This window comes from Dipodomys merriami, unplaced genomic scaffold (assembly GCF_024711535.1).
Source record: "Dipodomys merriami isolate MVZ:Mamm:240054 unplaced genomic scaffold, mDipMer1.0.p SCAF_672, whole genome shotgun sequence".
Taxonomy (NCBI): Eukaryota; Metazoa; Chordata; class Mammalia; order Rodentia; family Heteromyidae; genus Dipodomys; species Dipodomys merriami.
This window is the reverse complement of record NW_027206260.1, coordinates 555,005-569,653: the sequence shown is the minus strand read 5'-3', so window position 1 is coordinate 569,653 and position 14,649 is coordinate 555,005. Positions and strand designations below refer to the sequence as shown.

The following is a 14,649-nucleotide window of genomic DNA, read 5'->3' as shown; positions in this document are numbered from 1 at the left end:
ACATCAAGGTACTTTTTAAAAAATTCTCTGCCTTTACATTTCTTCATCTTTATTACCATCAGACAAATAGGCAAGAACCATGTCTGGTGTTTTCTGTAGAACAAGATTCTCAGGCTCAGCTCTACAGGTTCCCAGGTTAGGACTGCAACTACAGCCTGAGATGATCTGGGTTCCAAGTCAAGAGAAAGAATCCCAGCTTCCCTTCCATGAACTATTATGTTCTATCTAATGTCCTACCCTCTCTCTCATCTAACACCCATGCCCCTAAGCCAAGCTGCTCACCAATGGTGTCTGCTTTGCTGAAATGGCAACTCAGCATGTTGGTGGGATCGCTGTTCTCACAGAGCTTCAGTTCCAGCAAATACACCTCCACTTTACAGTGCTTGACAAACAGGCCATGTTCCACAACCTGTGAACAAGAGGAACAGGTGAGGCAGATGCCTGTGGCTCATGCCTGTAATCCTAACTACTCAGGAGGCTGAGATTTAAGGATCATGGTTTGAAGATCCCAGCCCAGACAAAGTCTGTGAGACTCTAATCTCCAATTAACCACCCAAAACTCCGTAAGTGTATAAGTGGTAGAGTCCTAGCCTTGAGCAAAAAAGCTCTGGGAAGCCAGGCACCTGTGGCTCATGCCTGTAAATCCTAGCCATTCAGGAAGCTTAAGATCTGAGGTTCATGGTTTGAAGGTCTCAGCCCAGACTGGAAAGTCCGTGAGACTCTTATCTCCAAACAACTACCAGAAAACTGAGTGGTGCTGTGGCTCAAGCAATGGAGCACTGGCTTTGAGCTGAAGAGCTGAGGGACAGCGCCCAAGCCCAGAGTTCAAGCCCCACAACCGACAAAAAAAAAGTACAGATCCCTACTCCGTAAGAGGTACATATTCTCGAAGTGATCAGCCTCTGTTCCAGGGTTTGAAAATCTTGTCAGGTGTGGTGGTACACAGTTATAATTGCAGCACACAGAAGGCTGAGGCAAGAGTATGATCAGTTCAAGGCCAGCCTGGGATACACAATGCACTGTGTTACTGGGGTGGAACCCAACACCTTACATGTGAAAGGTAAGTGATCTGCCACCATCTCCAGACCCAGCCCTGGAAGGGTTTTTGTTTGTTTTGGTTGGTCGTGGGGGCTGAACTCTGGGCCTGGGCGCTGTCCTTCAGCTCTTCAGCTCAAGGCTAGCGTCCTACCACTTCAGCCACAGCGCCACTTCTGGCTTTTTCTGCTTATGTAGTGCTGAGGAATTGAACCTAGGGCCTCATGCATGCAAAGCAAGCACTCTACCACTGAGTCAACTTCCCAACTCTTAGAAGGATTAAGATAAATAAGCAACAGTATATGTATGTGTGTCCATGAGGCCTAAATGAACTTTTTTCTCAAAGAGCCTTCTAGAGAGTGCTCTCACCCCATCACTGGACACACCCCAAGCCATTGGGCAAGATCTCAGGTTTGGAGGCCACACCTTGTCACATCCTAGGGGACAGCATCTTTCACCACTTATTAAAATAATTCCCAGTGCTGAGATGTAGCTCAGTGGCAAAGCACTTGCCTAGCAAGTGCAACGTGTTGGGTTCAATCCCCAGTACCAAAAAAAAAAAAAAAATACTATTAAAAAAAATAATAATTCCCAACAGAGAACCCAAAACAAGACAACCACCTCCATCCAAGTTCATTTTCTTAGAAAACTAAATGTAAATCAGAATCCCCCAGGGAGCACCTGCAGACACTGATCATCAGGCGTGACAACTGATATACTCACTTTTCTGACAATGGGTTGTTGTCCTTCTATACAACCATACCAATTTAGTAATTTATTCCAGGCTTCAGTTGGGACCAATACATAGTCCAGTTCATCAATTAGGTGTTCTTTCAAGGTCTGGCTCTCAGGATCTGGAAAAGGGAAATAGCACGTAACTCACTGTTGTTCTCTCTGGAAATGCTTTATACAATTCATACTCTCTCTCTCTCTCTCTCTCTCTCTCTCTCTCTCTCTCTCTCTCTCTCACTCCAGTCTCCAGGCCTGTCTCTGGGCCTGGGTGCTGTCCCTCAGCTCTTCAGCTCAAGGCTAGTGCTCTACAACTTGAGCCACAGCGCCACTTCCGGCTTTTTCTGATCATGTGGTGCTGAGGAATTCAACCCAGGCCCTCATGCATGGGAGGCAAGCACTCTACCACTGAGCCACCTTCCCAGCCTGCACATTTTGTGTGTGTGTGTGGTACTGAAGTTTGAATTCAAGACTTCATACTTCCTTGACTTGATTGCTTGGCTAGCACTCGTAACACTTGAGCTACCTTCAGCCCAGCTTTGTGCTGGTTATTTTGGAGAGAGTCTCACCAACTTATACCCAGGCCAGCTTTAAACTGTGATCCTTAGTATCTCCACCTTCTGAGTGGCTAGGATTACAAGCCCAGCTTGATTCTTTTTTTCTTTTTTTTTTTTTTTGGGGGGGGTCGGGTCCTGGGGCCTGAACTCAGTGCCACTTCCGGCTTTTTTCTTTTTTGTTTATGTGGTGCTGAGGAATTGAACCCAGGGTCTCAGGCATGCAAGGCAAGCGCTCTACCACTGAGCCATCTTCCCAGCCCCCCAGCTTGATTCTTATATACTTTTCAGCAACAAAAAAAAAAACATTGGCAGGAACAGCACAAAATTCCTAAACTCTGACAATGACACAGCAGACTTGACTACTCTTGTTCTTACATATGGTTTTTAAACAGTTTACAATGAGTTTGTATTTTGTCTACAATTAGCGTGAAAACAAATAGGACATTGTAGCACATGTCTACAGTTCCAATTACTCAGGAGACTGAGGCAGGAGGATCACCTGAGCTCAGGAATTCAAGACCAGCCTGAGAAAAATACCCATCCCAAATTAAAAAAAAAAAAAAAAAAAGTACAAGTGGCTCACACCTGTAATCTTAACCACTTAGGAGGCTGAGATCTGAAGATTCCAGTTTCAAGCCAGTCCAAGCAGACAAATCAGAAAGATTCTTACCTCTAATTAATCACCAAAAAGTAGTTAATGGCTCAAGTGGTATAGCACCAACCTTGAGCAAGAAAGCTAAGAAAGACCGTGAGTTCAAGCATACCAGAAAAGACGTAAAAATGATAAAAAGTTAGAGGTATGGTAAGAAAGTCCAAGTACCAGAGTTCAAATTTCAGTACTGTTAAAAATAAAGTTGAGGGCTGGGAAGGTGGCTCGTGGTAGAGCCTTGCATGCTTGAGGCCCTGGGTTTGCTTCCTCAGCAACACATAAACAGAAAAAAAAAAAAAAAGCCAGAAGTGGCGCTGTGACTCAAGTGGTAGAGTGCTAGCCTTGAGATGAAGAGCTGAGGGACAGGGCCCAAGCCCAGAGTTCAGGCCCCACGACTGGACCCAAAAATAAATAAATAAATAAAGTTGAAGCTGGGTGCTGGTGGCTCATGCCTGTAATCCTAGCTATTCAGGAGGCTGAGATCTGAGGATCACGGTTCAAAGCCAGCCCGGGCAGGAAAGTCCGTGAAACTCTTATCTCCAATAAACCACCAGAAAACCAGAAGAGGTACTGTAGCTCAAGTGGAAGAGCGCTAGCCTTGAGCTGAAGAGCCGAGGGACAGCGCTCAGGCTCAGAGTTCAAGTCCCACAACTGACAAAAAAATTTAAAAAAAAATAAAGTTGAGATCACACCTATAATCTTAATTACTTAGGAAGTTAAAGTCAGAGAGAATTATAGTTTGAGGCCGGCCTGGGCAAAAAGTTTGAGACTTTAACACAACCAATAAATGATGAACATGATAGTAATACCTGTCATCTCAATTATACAGGAAGCGGGCTGGGAAGGTGGCTCAGTGGTAGAGTACTGGCCTTACATGCATGAGGCCCTGGGTTTGATTCCTCAGCACCACATAAGCAAAAAGAAAAGCCGGAAGTGGCGCTGTGGCTCAAGTGGTAGAGCGCTAGCCTTGAGCTGAAGAGCTGAGGGACAGTGCCGAGGCCCAGAGTTCAGGCCCCACGACTGGACTACCCCCCCCCCAAAAAAAAGATGCTCAATTATACAGGAAGCCTAATAGGAGAATCACAAGCCAGGCCTACTTAAGCATAAATAAGACCCTATTCAAAACATAATTAAGGTAGTTAGGCTACTTAGGATGTAGAGAACCACGGGACTGTGGTTCAAAACCGGTGTGAGATTCTTATCTCCAATTAACCAGCAAAAAGCCAAAAGTAGAACTGTGGCTCAAGTGGTAAAGTACCATTCTTTAGCTAAAAAGCCACTAAAGTAGAGGCTGTGAGTTCAAGACCCTTGTACCAGTACAAAAAAAAAAAAAAAAAAGGAGGAAAAAAATAGCTGAGTGTTATGATACACACCTATAATCCCAACTACTCAGGGCTTGGAGACAGAAAATTGAAAATTAAAAATTGAAAATTTGAGCCAACCTGGACAAAAGCAGTGAGTCTGTATCTCAAAAACAAAATAAAAGAGAAAGGCTAAGAGAATAGCTCAAGTGATAGAGCTCTTGTCTTATAGGCTTAAGGTCCTGGGTTCAAGCCACAAGTACTAAAAAAAGAAATTTTAAAATAACCAGTGAAGTTACATTTATTTTACCAAGAATCAGGGACTTCACCTGTTTGTATTTGTTAATTTTTGTTTTGTTTTGGACCCAATCCAGAGTCTCAAGTGCTTTACCAAGTGCCTTACCACTTAACCATTCAGCTATAGCATTCTTAGTTTTAAACATTCTCAGTCAAAGCTCAGACAGAAGCTGGGCACTAATGGCTTATACCTGTAATCCTAAGCTGAGATATGAGGATCACGGTTCAAAGCCAGCTGGGGCAGGAAGGTCTGTGAGACTCTTACCTCCAATTAACCACCAGAAGTGATACAGTGGGGGTCAAGTGGTAGAGCATTTGCCTTGAGCTGAAGAGCTCAGGGACAGTGCCCAATCCCAGAGTTCAGGTTCCAGGAATTGGGGGTGGGGGGAGGTGGGGGGGGAGGCAGTCTTTTTAACTCAAGAGGTTGAGTCTGAGAATCACGATTGGAAGCCAGCCCAGGCAGGAAAGTCTGTAAGAGTCTGCTACCACTAAACTACCCTCCTCCCCCACCAAAAAAAAAAAAAAAAAAGCTGGAAGTAGAGCTACTGCTCAAGTAATAGAGTACTTGTCTTAAGCAAAAGAAATTCAGGGACAGCACCCAGGCCCTAAGTTCAAGCCCCAGGAACCGCACCAAAAATTTAGAAAAAACTAAACATTCAACACCACCTACCACAGTCAGTCAACATTCCAGAGATCAGAACTAGACCGTAGGAGTTTGAAACAGTTTCTCAAGGGAGGACCTAGGGAAGACTGATCAATTCCCACCAACAGTACTCACAGCTAAGCCAGTGACTGGCAACACCCCACTCTAAGTTTAAACAGTAGAAGTCACTGTTCTCTAGACCAGTGAAGCCTGGAAAGTATCCACAGTGCAACAAATCATCTCTAGCTCAAGGCAGATAATGATTTAAAAAACCTTTTTCAAAGCTGGTTAAGGGTGGGCTGGGAATGTGACTTGGTGGTAGAGTGCTTGCCTAGCATGCATGAAGCCCTGGGTTCGATTCCTCAGTACCACATAGGCAGAAAAAGCCTGAAGTGGCACTGTGACTCAAGTAGTAGAGTGCAAGCTCTGAGCAAAAGCAGCTCAGGAATAGTGCCTGGACCCTGAGTTCAAGCCCCAGGACTGGCACCAAAAAATAAAGATATAAGACTTGTGCTTGATCCCCACATTTTTAAATTTCCAGCTGAGCGCTGGTGGCTCAGACCTGTAATTCTAGCTACTCAGGAGGCTGATATCTGAGGATAGCAGTTCAAAGCCAGCCTGGGCAGGAAAGTCTGTGAGACTCTTATCTCCAATTAACCACTAGAAAACTGGAAGTGGTGCTGTGGGTGAAGTGATAGAGCACTACTCTTAGACTGAAGAGCTGAGGGACAGCGCCCAGTCCCAGAGTTCAAGCCCCATGACCGACAAAAAAAAAAAAAAAAAAAAAAGGTTAATTTCCAAAGTTTCGATTTCAAAAGAAATTTCAAATGATACACCCTTTTTTTCCTTTCTGGATATTACTAGTCTAAAACCTGAATCCTCTAGCAAAATTTGCAGAGATAGAGAAAATTTAAATGGCATACACTTGCTCTAGTTTAGACGCAATGAACTGAGGTAAAAAGCAACTGAAGGCTTCCTAAAGACCTGCAAGAGTTTCTTTTTTTTGTCAGTTGTGGGGCTTTAACTCTGGGCCTGGGCTCTGTTCTTCAGCTCAAGGCAAGCGCTCTACCACTTGAGCCACAGCGCCATTTTTGGCTTTTTCTGTTTATGTGGTGTTGAGAAATCAAACCCAGGGCCTCATGCATGTGAGTCAAGCACTCTATCACTGAGCCACCTTCCCAGCCCCACCTGCAAGAATTTCTATGGATGCAAGTTGAGAACATCCATTTCCATCTCTTTATACTAGGAAAGGGTAGGATCACAATGTCCATGTTAGAGGTAACACACATCAGCCACTGCCCACATGAACATTCTGCTAGAGAAGCAACAGGATATTATACCTGAAAAGAGTCCGGAGTTGTCTATTGGCCCAGGAAACAAGTTATGTTCACCCACATTGTACATGTCCCAGCTATCGAAGCCCACATACTTCTTCCATTGCTTGAACCACCGGCTGTCAATAAGGTACCTAGAGAAACACAACAAGTTATTATAGCCAAAAAGCTGAGGTTACTAGCTTCTGAAGCTACAACTTAATTTTCTCTTTATTCCAGTGCTGGGAATGGAATGAGGAGTAAGTATTCTACCACTGAACCATCTTCCCAGTCCCTTTATCATTATTTTTTTTATGGTCCTCCCATGTGGAGAATATGTTAACCTCACTACAAAATATACTCCTCAGAGTGGGACTAGGAGCCAATAGGAGGGATAGCCTTAGACCAGTCATTTATTAATGGAAAATGATTGCTAAAAGAATAAGACAACTCAGGCACCAGTAGCTCACACTTGTAAAACTCAGGAGGCTGAGATCTGAGGATTAAGGTTCAAACTAGCCCAGGCAGGAATATCTCTGAGACTCTTATCTCCAATTAACAACCAAAAAGTAGAGTGGAGCTGTGGCTCAAGTAGTAGGGCAGTAGCCTGGAGCAAAAACAAAAAAATCTCAGGGACAGTGCCTAGGCCATGATCTGAAGCCTCATGCACATACATACATACATGCACATACACACACACTCACACACACAGAGAAATATAATTATAAAGTATCATATACTTCTTTACAAGTCAGAAGGAAAAAACACGATTGCATTAAGTCCTTCAAATTCAATAAAAACATCCCAAGAAATCAAGCAACTTCCCAGACAGCTCAAGGATCCATAAAATACATGCCCATTCTTTGCTTTATAGGGACTTGATAGGGACTTGAACTTGGTACCTGACACTTTCATCCTTAGCTAGCACTGTATCAACTGAACCATGATTCCAACCCAAACATGTCAATTCTGTAAAACACTGTTTTTCCCACTAATCTCTTAGCAATAACCTTTTTTTTTTTGGGGGGGGGGTTGGTTGTAAGGCTTGAACTCTAGGCTTGGGTGCTGTCTCTCAGCTCTTCATCTCAAGGCGAACACTCTACTACTTGAACCACAGCACCACTTCCAGATTTCCGGTGGTTTATTGGAGATAAAGAGTCTCACAGACTTTGCTGCCAGGGCTGTCTTTGAACCTCGATCCTCAGATCTGTCTCCTGAGTAGCTAGGATTACAGGCTTATGCCATCAGCACCTGGCTGACCAATAACCTTTATATACTTTCACTGGGTGAGTTTATCTTAAACTCCTTTTGCTTCTGCAGGGCATTCTTAATGTATCACCCATTTGAAGAGTAACTTCAAAAGTACCTCTGGCCAGGTGCCAGTGGCTCACACCTGTAATCCGAGCTACTCAGGAGGCTGAGATCTGAGGATCACAGTTCAAAGCCAACCCGGGGAAGCAAAGTCCATGAGACTCTAATCTCCAATAAAGGACCAGAAAACCAGAAGTGGTGCTGTGGTTCAAATGGTAGAGCACTTGCCTTGAGCAAAAGAGCTCAGGGACAGCGCCTAGGCCCAGAGTTCAAGTCCCATGACTGACAAAAAAAAAAAGTATCTCTGTTTGCCTTGCTTTTCATCTTGAATAGACAAAGATGAACACCATAAAACTATACCTGAGGACTGAAAGTGTGGCTCAAGTGGTACAACGCCAGCCTTGAATGGAAAACGCAAGAAAGAAAGGAAGAAAGAAAGAAAGGAAGGAAGGAAGGAGGGAGGGAGGGAAGGAACGAAGGAAAAGAAATCTCCTATCTCAACCTTGCTTTCTACTTTAAATTTCTATACACCCCCAGGATCCAGGCTACCCTATTATTTTCCTTAGATAACGACCAACATTAATTATTTTATTTTTTGTACCAAGCTTGGGGCTTGAACTCATGGCCTGTCCGTGAGTTTTTGTACTCAAGGTGAGCACTCTACCACTTGAGCCACAGCTCCACTTCCAACTTTTTTTGATAGCTAATTGGGATTGAGTCTCACAGACTTTTCTGGCTTCGAACCAGGTTCCTCAGATCTCAACCTTCTGAAAGAGCTACGATTTACAAAGCGTGAGCCACCAGGCGACTGGCAGCACTATTTATTTTTGACACGTGATTCCAAAATAATCGGAGAGGGAAGGTCGGAGGGAGTGGGGGGAGGTCCTGAGACCATCTGACAACTTACAAAGTATCAACTTGGGAGCTTCGCCTCCACTCCCGGGAGCCACAAAATTGCTACACTTCGAACTTGTCAGGAACCTAGGTCCGTGTAAAGTTTGGACATCTTTCTACCCAAGGTCACAGAAAGCCAAGTCCCGGGTGGTAACGGGCCGTCGCCTCTACCCGGCATATTCTCCCCTACTTTCCTAGGATCCTACATCCCCTTGTCCCGGCCTGGCCCAGGCCTCTGTGGGGGGCCCGAATGGGCTAGGACAGCGCCCCCACTTCCAGTCCCAGCCACACGGTCCCTGAGCTGGGGTGTTTTATTTTATGTGGGGAGGGGGGGTTCCCAAGTATGGGACGGGAGGTCTGGTCACTCTTTTAAGGGTCATCAAACAAGGTCCCCGACCCCGCCCCTTCCCAAGCAGAGAAATAAATAAATAAAAGGGGGTGGGGGGGGACCTGGCCTAAGAGCCCAGAGAAGCGTCGGCCCCACGCTCTGCCGACATGGAGGAAGGGGCAAACCAGGAAGTGCTCACCACTGCGCTCCCCGTTGGAGCGTGGTCCTCAACAAGGCTCCGAGCTCGGACTTCTGGGTCTCTACATCCGGTCGCTCACAGCAGCCTCGGCCTTCCGCCATCTCGTCCGTCGCCCCGGCCCAGCCGGCCCGGACATCCGCCTCGCGCACAGCGTGCTCGGAGGCCGCGCCCACGCACGCACGCACGCACGCGCACCCACACACACACATATATACACACACACACGCGCGCGCGCGCGCGCGCGCAGGCATGCGTGCTCCTGCGCGCCTGGCCCTACCGCGCACGCGCACGCACGCACGCGCACGCACGCCGTCGCCGTCGCCGTCGCCGCCCTCTCGGGCGCCCTCAGCTTCTATCTTTCCTCGGCGCCGCCGTCCGCTGTGGAGCGCCTCCGCCCCCCCCCCCTCCCGCAAAGACCGACGGAAGAGGGATGGACCGAGTGACGCGGTGTCCGTCCGACCCTGTCGTGGTGTCCGTCTGACCCTGCGTTCTCTAGAGGTCTGGCAACAATCCTCTCAAATCCCCTCAGACACGCCATCCTGACCCATAGGGGTGTGTGTGTGTCTGTCTGTCTGTCTGTGCCGGTCCTGGGGCTTGAACTCAAGGACTGGGCCCTGTCCCTGAGCATCTTTTTTGCTGTGCTTTACCCACAACGCTCCTTTGGGCTTTTTGGGGGTTCCTTCTCACAGAAAGCCGGACACCGGTGGCTCACGCCTGTCATCCTAGCTACTCAGGAGGCTGAGGTGTGAGGATCACGGTTCAAAGCCAGCCTGGGCGGGAAAGTCTGTGAGACTCTGATCTCCAATAAACCCCTCTCAGAAAACCGGAAGTGGCGCTGTGGCTCAAGTGGTAGAGCGCTCGCCTTGAGCTGAAGAGCTGAGGGACAGCGCCCAGGCCCAGAGTTCAGGCCCCACGACTGACTCCAAAAAATAAAAGCCTCACGGACTTCACTGCCCAGGTTGGCTTCGAACTGCAATCCTCAGAACCGAGCCTCCTGAGTAGCTAGGATGACAGGCGTGAGCCACCCATGTTCTGGGTTTTTGTTAGAAATGCACTAACTCACTGGGACCAGGACTTGACGGTATGGTGAGTCTTGTCTTGAACAGTTGTATCAAACAAACTGAACCACAGAATCATTTGCCCCAGGGCAGTTTTTTTTGGGGGGGAGGGGGAGGAGAGTTCCAGAGGTATGTGCTCCATATTAGGTACCCAGGCATCTTTGTCCCCACCACAAGATTCCATTTTCTTTTTTTTTTCTTTCTTTCTTTCTTTTTTCTTTTTGTCAGTTGTGGGGGCCTGAACTCTGGGCCTGGGCGCTGTCCCTCAGCTCTTCAGCTCAAGGTTAGCGCTCTACCACTTGAGCCACAGTGCCACTTCCAGCTTTTTCAGCTCATGTGGTGCTGAGGAATCGAACCCAGGGCCTCATGCATATAAAGCAAACACTCTACCACTGAGCCACCTTCCCAACCCCAAGATTCAATTTTCTAAACTTTTCCACTCTATGTTGGACACATTAAAAACAAACAGCCCTCCTGCTAAAAGGAAAAGTCAACCCAGATGAAGGGAGAGGTGGGCAGCTGGTATAGATGAGTCTATATTCATTTGTCTACCATTTCCTGCCCTCATAGAATACAGCAAATAAGCCAAGGACTCATACCTGTCATCCTAGTTACTCAGGAGGCTGAGGTCTGCAGATTGCAGTTCAAAGCTAGCCTAGGCAGCAAAGTCTAGCCACTAAATAGCTAGTAGTGCAGCTGTGGCTTTTAAAGTGGTAGAGTGCCAGCTTTGAGAAAAAAAAAAAAAAAAACCTTCCAGGCCCTGAGTTCAAGCCCCAGTACCAGCACAAAATTTAAAAAAAGGGGGGGGGCAAATAAGACCCATTTCCTGGGGTTAGGAGTATGGCTCAGGGATTGAGTGCTTTTTTGGCATGTACAAGGACCTGGGTTTAATCCCCAACATCCCTTACCTCCTCCCTCCCCCCTTCAAAAAAAAAGTCCAAGTTCCCCTTCTGTCTAACAATCTTAGGTCTTTTGCAAGTTCTCCAATTGCCAAGAAGTGTGTGGCAAGAACTATAAAGGATGTGAACCCAAAGCTGTAAGAATGCCAGTCAACCCCAAATGTAAGAGGCCACCTTTGATTTGAGAAACATTTGAACATGGCTTTGAAAATGTTGGAAGCACCCAGATGCAGTTAACTCCTGCCTGTAATCCCACCTACTCAGGAGGCTGAGAACTGAGGATCTCAGGCAGCAAAGTCCACAAGATGCTTCTTGTCTGATTAACCAGCAAAAGCTGGGACTAGAGGTGTGGCTCAAGTGGTAAAGCACCAACCATGAATGAAACAGTTAAGGGATGTACCCAGACCCTGAGTTCAAGTCCCAATACACACACACACACACACACACACACACACACACAAGAGTCAGAAGCCTAGAGATGAGGGTACATGTTACAGGAGGAGAGACTGGAGGAAGCAGAATAAAAGAGACTTTATAAAGTAGGACAGGACAGAATCAAAGAGAGATTTGATCAGATGAGCCAGGAGCAGAGTACTAAAAGAACCTAAGAGGATCTAAAACCAGGAAAGAGGCCAGAAAGACTTACTGGCTTACCATTAATGGCAGGAAGACCTCAGAGGTTTTACAGCAGAGTCAAGAGAGGGTACCTTAGGATACTTAACTAAACCCACAGTTATATGGCTTGGGCAGAGATCCATTAGGAATTTCGTACTGTGGCTTTTTAGGGAGAAGGCACTGGGGGGAGATGAACTACTTTCAGTGTTTGAAATCCAGCCTAGAAAGCCTACAAAAATAGGAAGAAATATTGGCTTCTCAAAACAGAATTCTTGAAGTCAGGTTCAGAAAGCATATTCTGCAGTCTTAATTCATGGAATGGAAGCCAATAACATCTGCACAAACTTGTTCATCAGGTGCTGGTAGTGGAAGGGAAGCTGGCCAAGTAAAGGTAGGCTAGATCATTGGAGAAGATACACTACTATTATGTTGGCTTTAGGCTAATTGGTTTGTTTTTGTTTGTTTCGGTATTGAAGATTGAATCTAGGACTTCAATCAAGCTAAGTGCTTTACCACTCAGACTAGTTTTGGATCATCAAAATTAATTTATTCTCCCTGGAATGGCTATTTGGCTTGCATGGATAACCAAAGTCTCTTGCTAGCCAGGTAGACTACAGGACAAAGTAAATGTGGAATTAAAGCTGTCTTGAACAGAGCACTAGTGGCTCTCAGGAAGCTGAGTTCTGAGGATCACAATTCAAAGCCTGAGACTCTTATCTACAGCTAACCACCAGGAAGCTAGAAGAGGTGCTATAGCTCCAGTAGTAGAATGCTCCTGAATTCAGACCCCAGAACCAACAAAAAATCCAAAAACCTGCCTTGAGATCTTGGGGGTGGCTATGTGGTAGAGCTCAAATGGGTTTGAACTCTAGTATCTAAAAAATAAAAATAAAGGGGCTGGGAAGGTAGCTCAGTGGTAGAGCGCTTGCCTTGCATGCCTGAGGCCCTGGTTTCGATTCCTCAGCACCACATAAGAAAAAAGAAAAAACCCAGAGGTGGCGCTGTGGCTCAAGTGGTAGAGCGCTAGCCTTGAGCTGAAGAGCTGAGGGACAGCGCCCAGGCCCAGAGTTCAGGCCCTACAACCAGACCCCCCAAAAAAAAAATTAGTTAAAATTATTTTGGGGCTGGGAAGGTGGCTCAGTGGTAGAGTGCTTACCTCGCATGCATGAGGCCCTGGGTTCAATTCCTCAGCACCACATAAGTAGAAAAGGCCAGAAGTGGCACTGTGGCTCAAGTGGTAGAGCGCTAACCTTGAGCTGAAGAGCTGAGGGACAGTGCCCAGGCCCAGAGTTCAGGCCCCACAACCAACCAAAAAAATAAAAAATAAAAAAAATTATTTTGAACTTGGAATAGTGTTACACATGTATAATCCCAGAATTCTGAAGACTGAGGCAGGAGGATCCCGAGTTCAAGGCCGGTCTAGGCTGCATAGCAAGATTCTTGTCTCAAAAAAATGGGGAAATATTAATTGCCTTGACTGATTACCTATGGTCCTTAATCCCCTGCAGATCAGAGAAGGGGTTCAAAAGTGTAGCCCGAGGCATAGTGCTTGCCTGTCAGGCTCAAGTTCATGGGTTCTTTTTTTTTTTTTGGTCCAGTCGTGGGGCCTGAACTCTGGGCCTGGGCGCTGTCCCTCAGCTCTTCAGCTCAAGGCTAGCTCTCTACCACTTGAGCCAGAGCACCACTTCCGGCTTTTTTCTTTTTTTGCTTATGTGGTGCTGAGGAATCGAACCCAGAGCCTCGAGCATGCAAGGCAAGCGCTCTACCACTGAGCCACCTTCCCAGCCCAAGTTCATGGGTTCTATCCAGCATGATAGGACTCAATCCTGACATCACTTCTATCTATATTACTTGTCTTGTTTTGTTTAGGAGACTCATAATCCTCTAGGCTCAGTCTCCTCCATTGAGTACTGGAGTTACCACAGTACTGTGAAGATTCTATTAAACTGTGTAAAATGTCATCAAGTTCCAAACACTACTTTTGCTCCCATTATTTATGGGAAAAGGAAGTTGCTTACCAACAGACATTTGTTTAGAACCTACACTAGAGGCTGGCTACTTCCCTTTTCCTTTTTCTTTGGCGAGGGTGGGGGACAGTGGGTAGCAGTTTCTTTGATACCATTTATGGAAGTCTTAAGGAAGTAGGACTAGTCTTCAGTAGCAATAGGGGACAAAACTTAATTCTAAAAGTGAAAATTTTGGAAAGTATAAGGCAGAAGCTTTTCAGTTTCAGTTCCTAAAAAAAAAAAAAAAAGTTAATATCACAAAATACCAGTAGTTGCTAGGTGCCTGTGGCTTATACCTGTAGTCCTAGCTACTCAGGAGGCTGAGATATGAGGATCTCAGTCCAAAGCTAGGCTGGGAAGGAAAGTACAGAAGACTCTTGTTTTTTGTTTTGTTTTGTTTTGTTGGTCGTGGAGCCTAAACTCTGGGCCTGGGCACTAGCCTTCAGCTCTTCAGCTCAAGGCGAGCACTCTACCACTTGAGCCACAGTGCCCACTTCTGGCTTTTTCTGCTTATGTGGTGCTAGGAATCGAACCCAGGGCTTCATGCATGCAAGGAGAACACTCTACCACTGAGCCACCTTCCCAGCCCCCCAGAAGACTCTTATTTCCAGTGACCCACCCAAAAACTAGAAGTGTTACTGTGGCTCAACATATTAGACTATTAGCCTTGAGCAAAAGAGCTCAGGGAGCCAGGCACCAATGGCTCACACTTATGATCCTAGCTGTTCAGGAGGATGAGATCTAAGGATTGAGGTTCAAAGCAAGCCAGGGCAGGAAAGTTCCTGAGACTCTTATCTCCAATTAACCACCAGAAA

The 14,649-nt window shown here is 46.2% G+C and overlaps 1 protein-coding gene and 1 long non-coding RNA gene across 2 annotated transcripts in view; one reads left to right on the top strand and one right to left on the bottom strand.

Moving 5' to 3' along the window:
- Nucleotides 1–282: 282 nt before the first annotated feature.
- Nucleotides 283–9,389, bottom strand: LOC138815854 (ubiquitin carboxyl-terminal hydrolase 4-like; the record flags this gene model as incomplete). Its single annotated transcript, XM_070005231.1, has 4 exons — nucleotides 9,257–9,389; nucleotides 6,552–6,679; nucleotides 1,759–1,889; nucleotides 283–409 (listed from the first exon to the last, which is right to left on the bottom strand). Coding segments are annotated over exons 1-4 (487 nt in total), but the record flags the coding sequence as incomplete, so codon positions are not given.
- Nucleotides 9,390–9,660: 271 nt separating this feature from the next.
- Nucleotides 9,661–14,649, top strand: part of LOC138815853 (uncharacterized) — a 48,935-nt gene continuing 43,946 nt past the window's right edge. Inside the window, exon 1 of the long non-coding RNA XR_011368499.1 lies at nucleotides 9,661–9,754. This is a non-coding gene — a long non-coding RNA (uncharacterized lncRNA). The remainder of the gene's footprint in view (nucleotides 9,755–14,649) is intronic.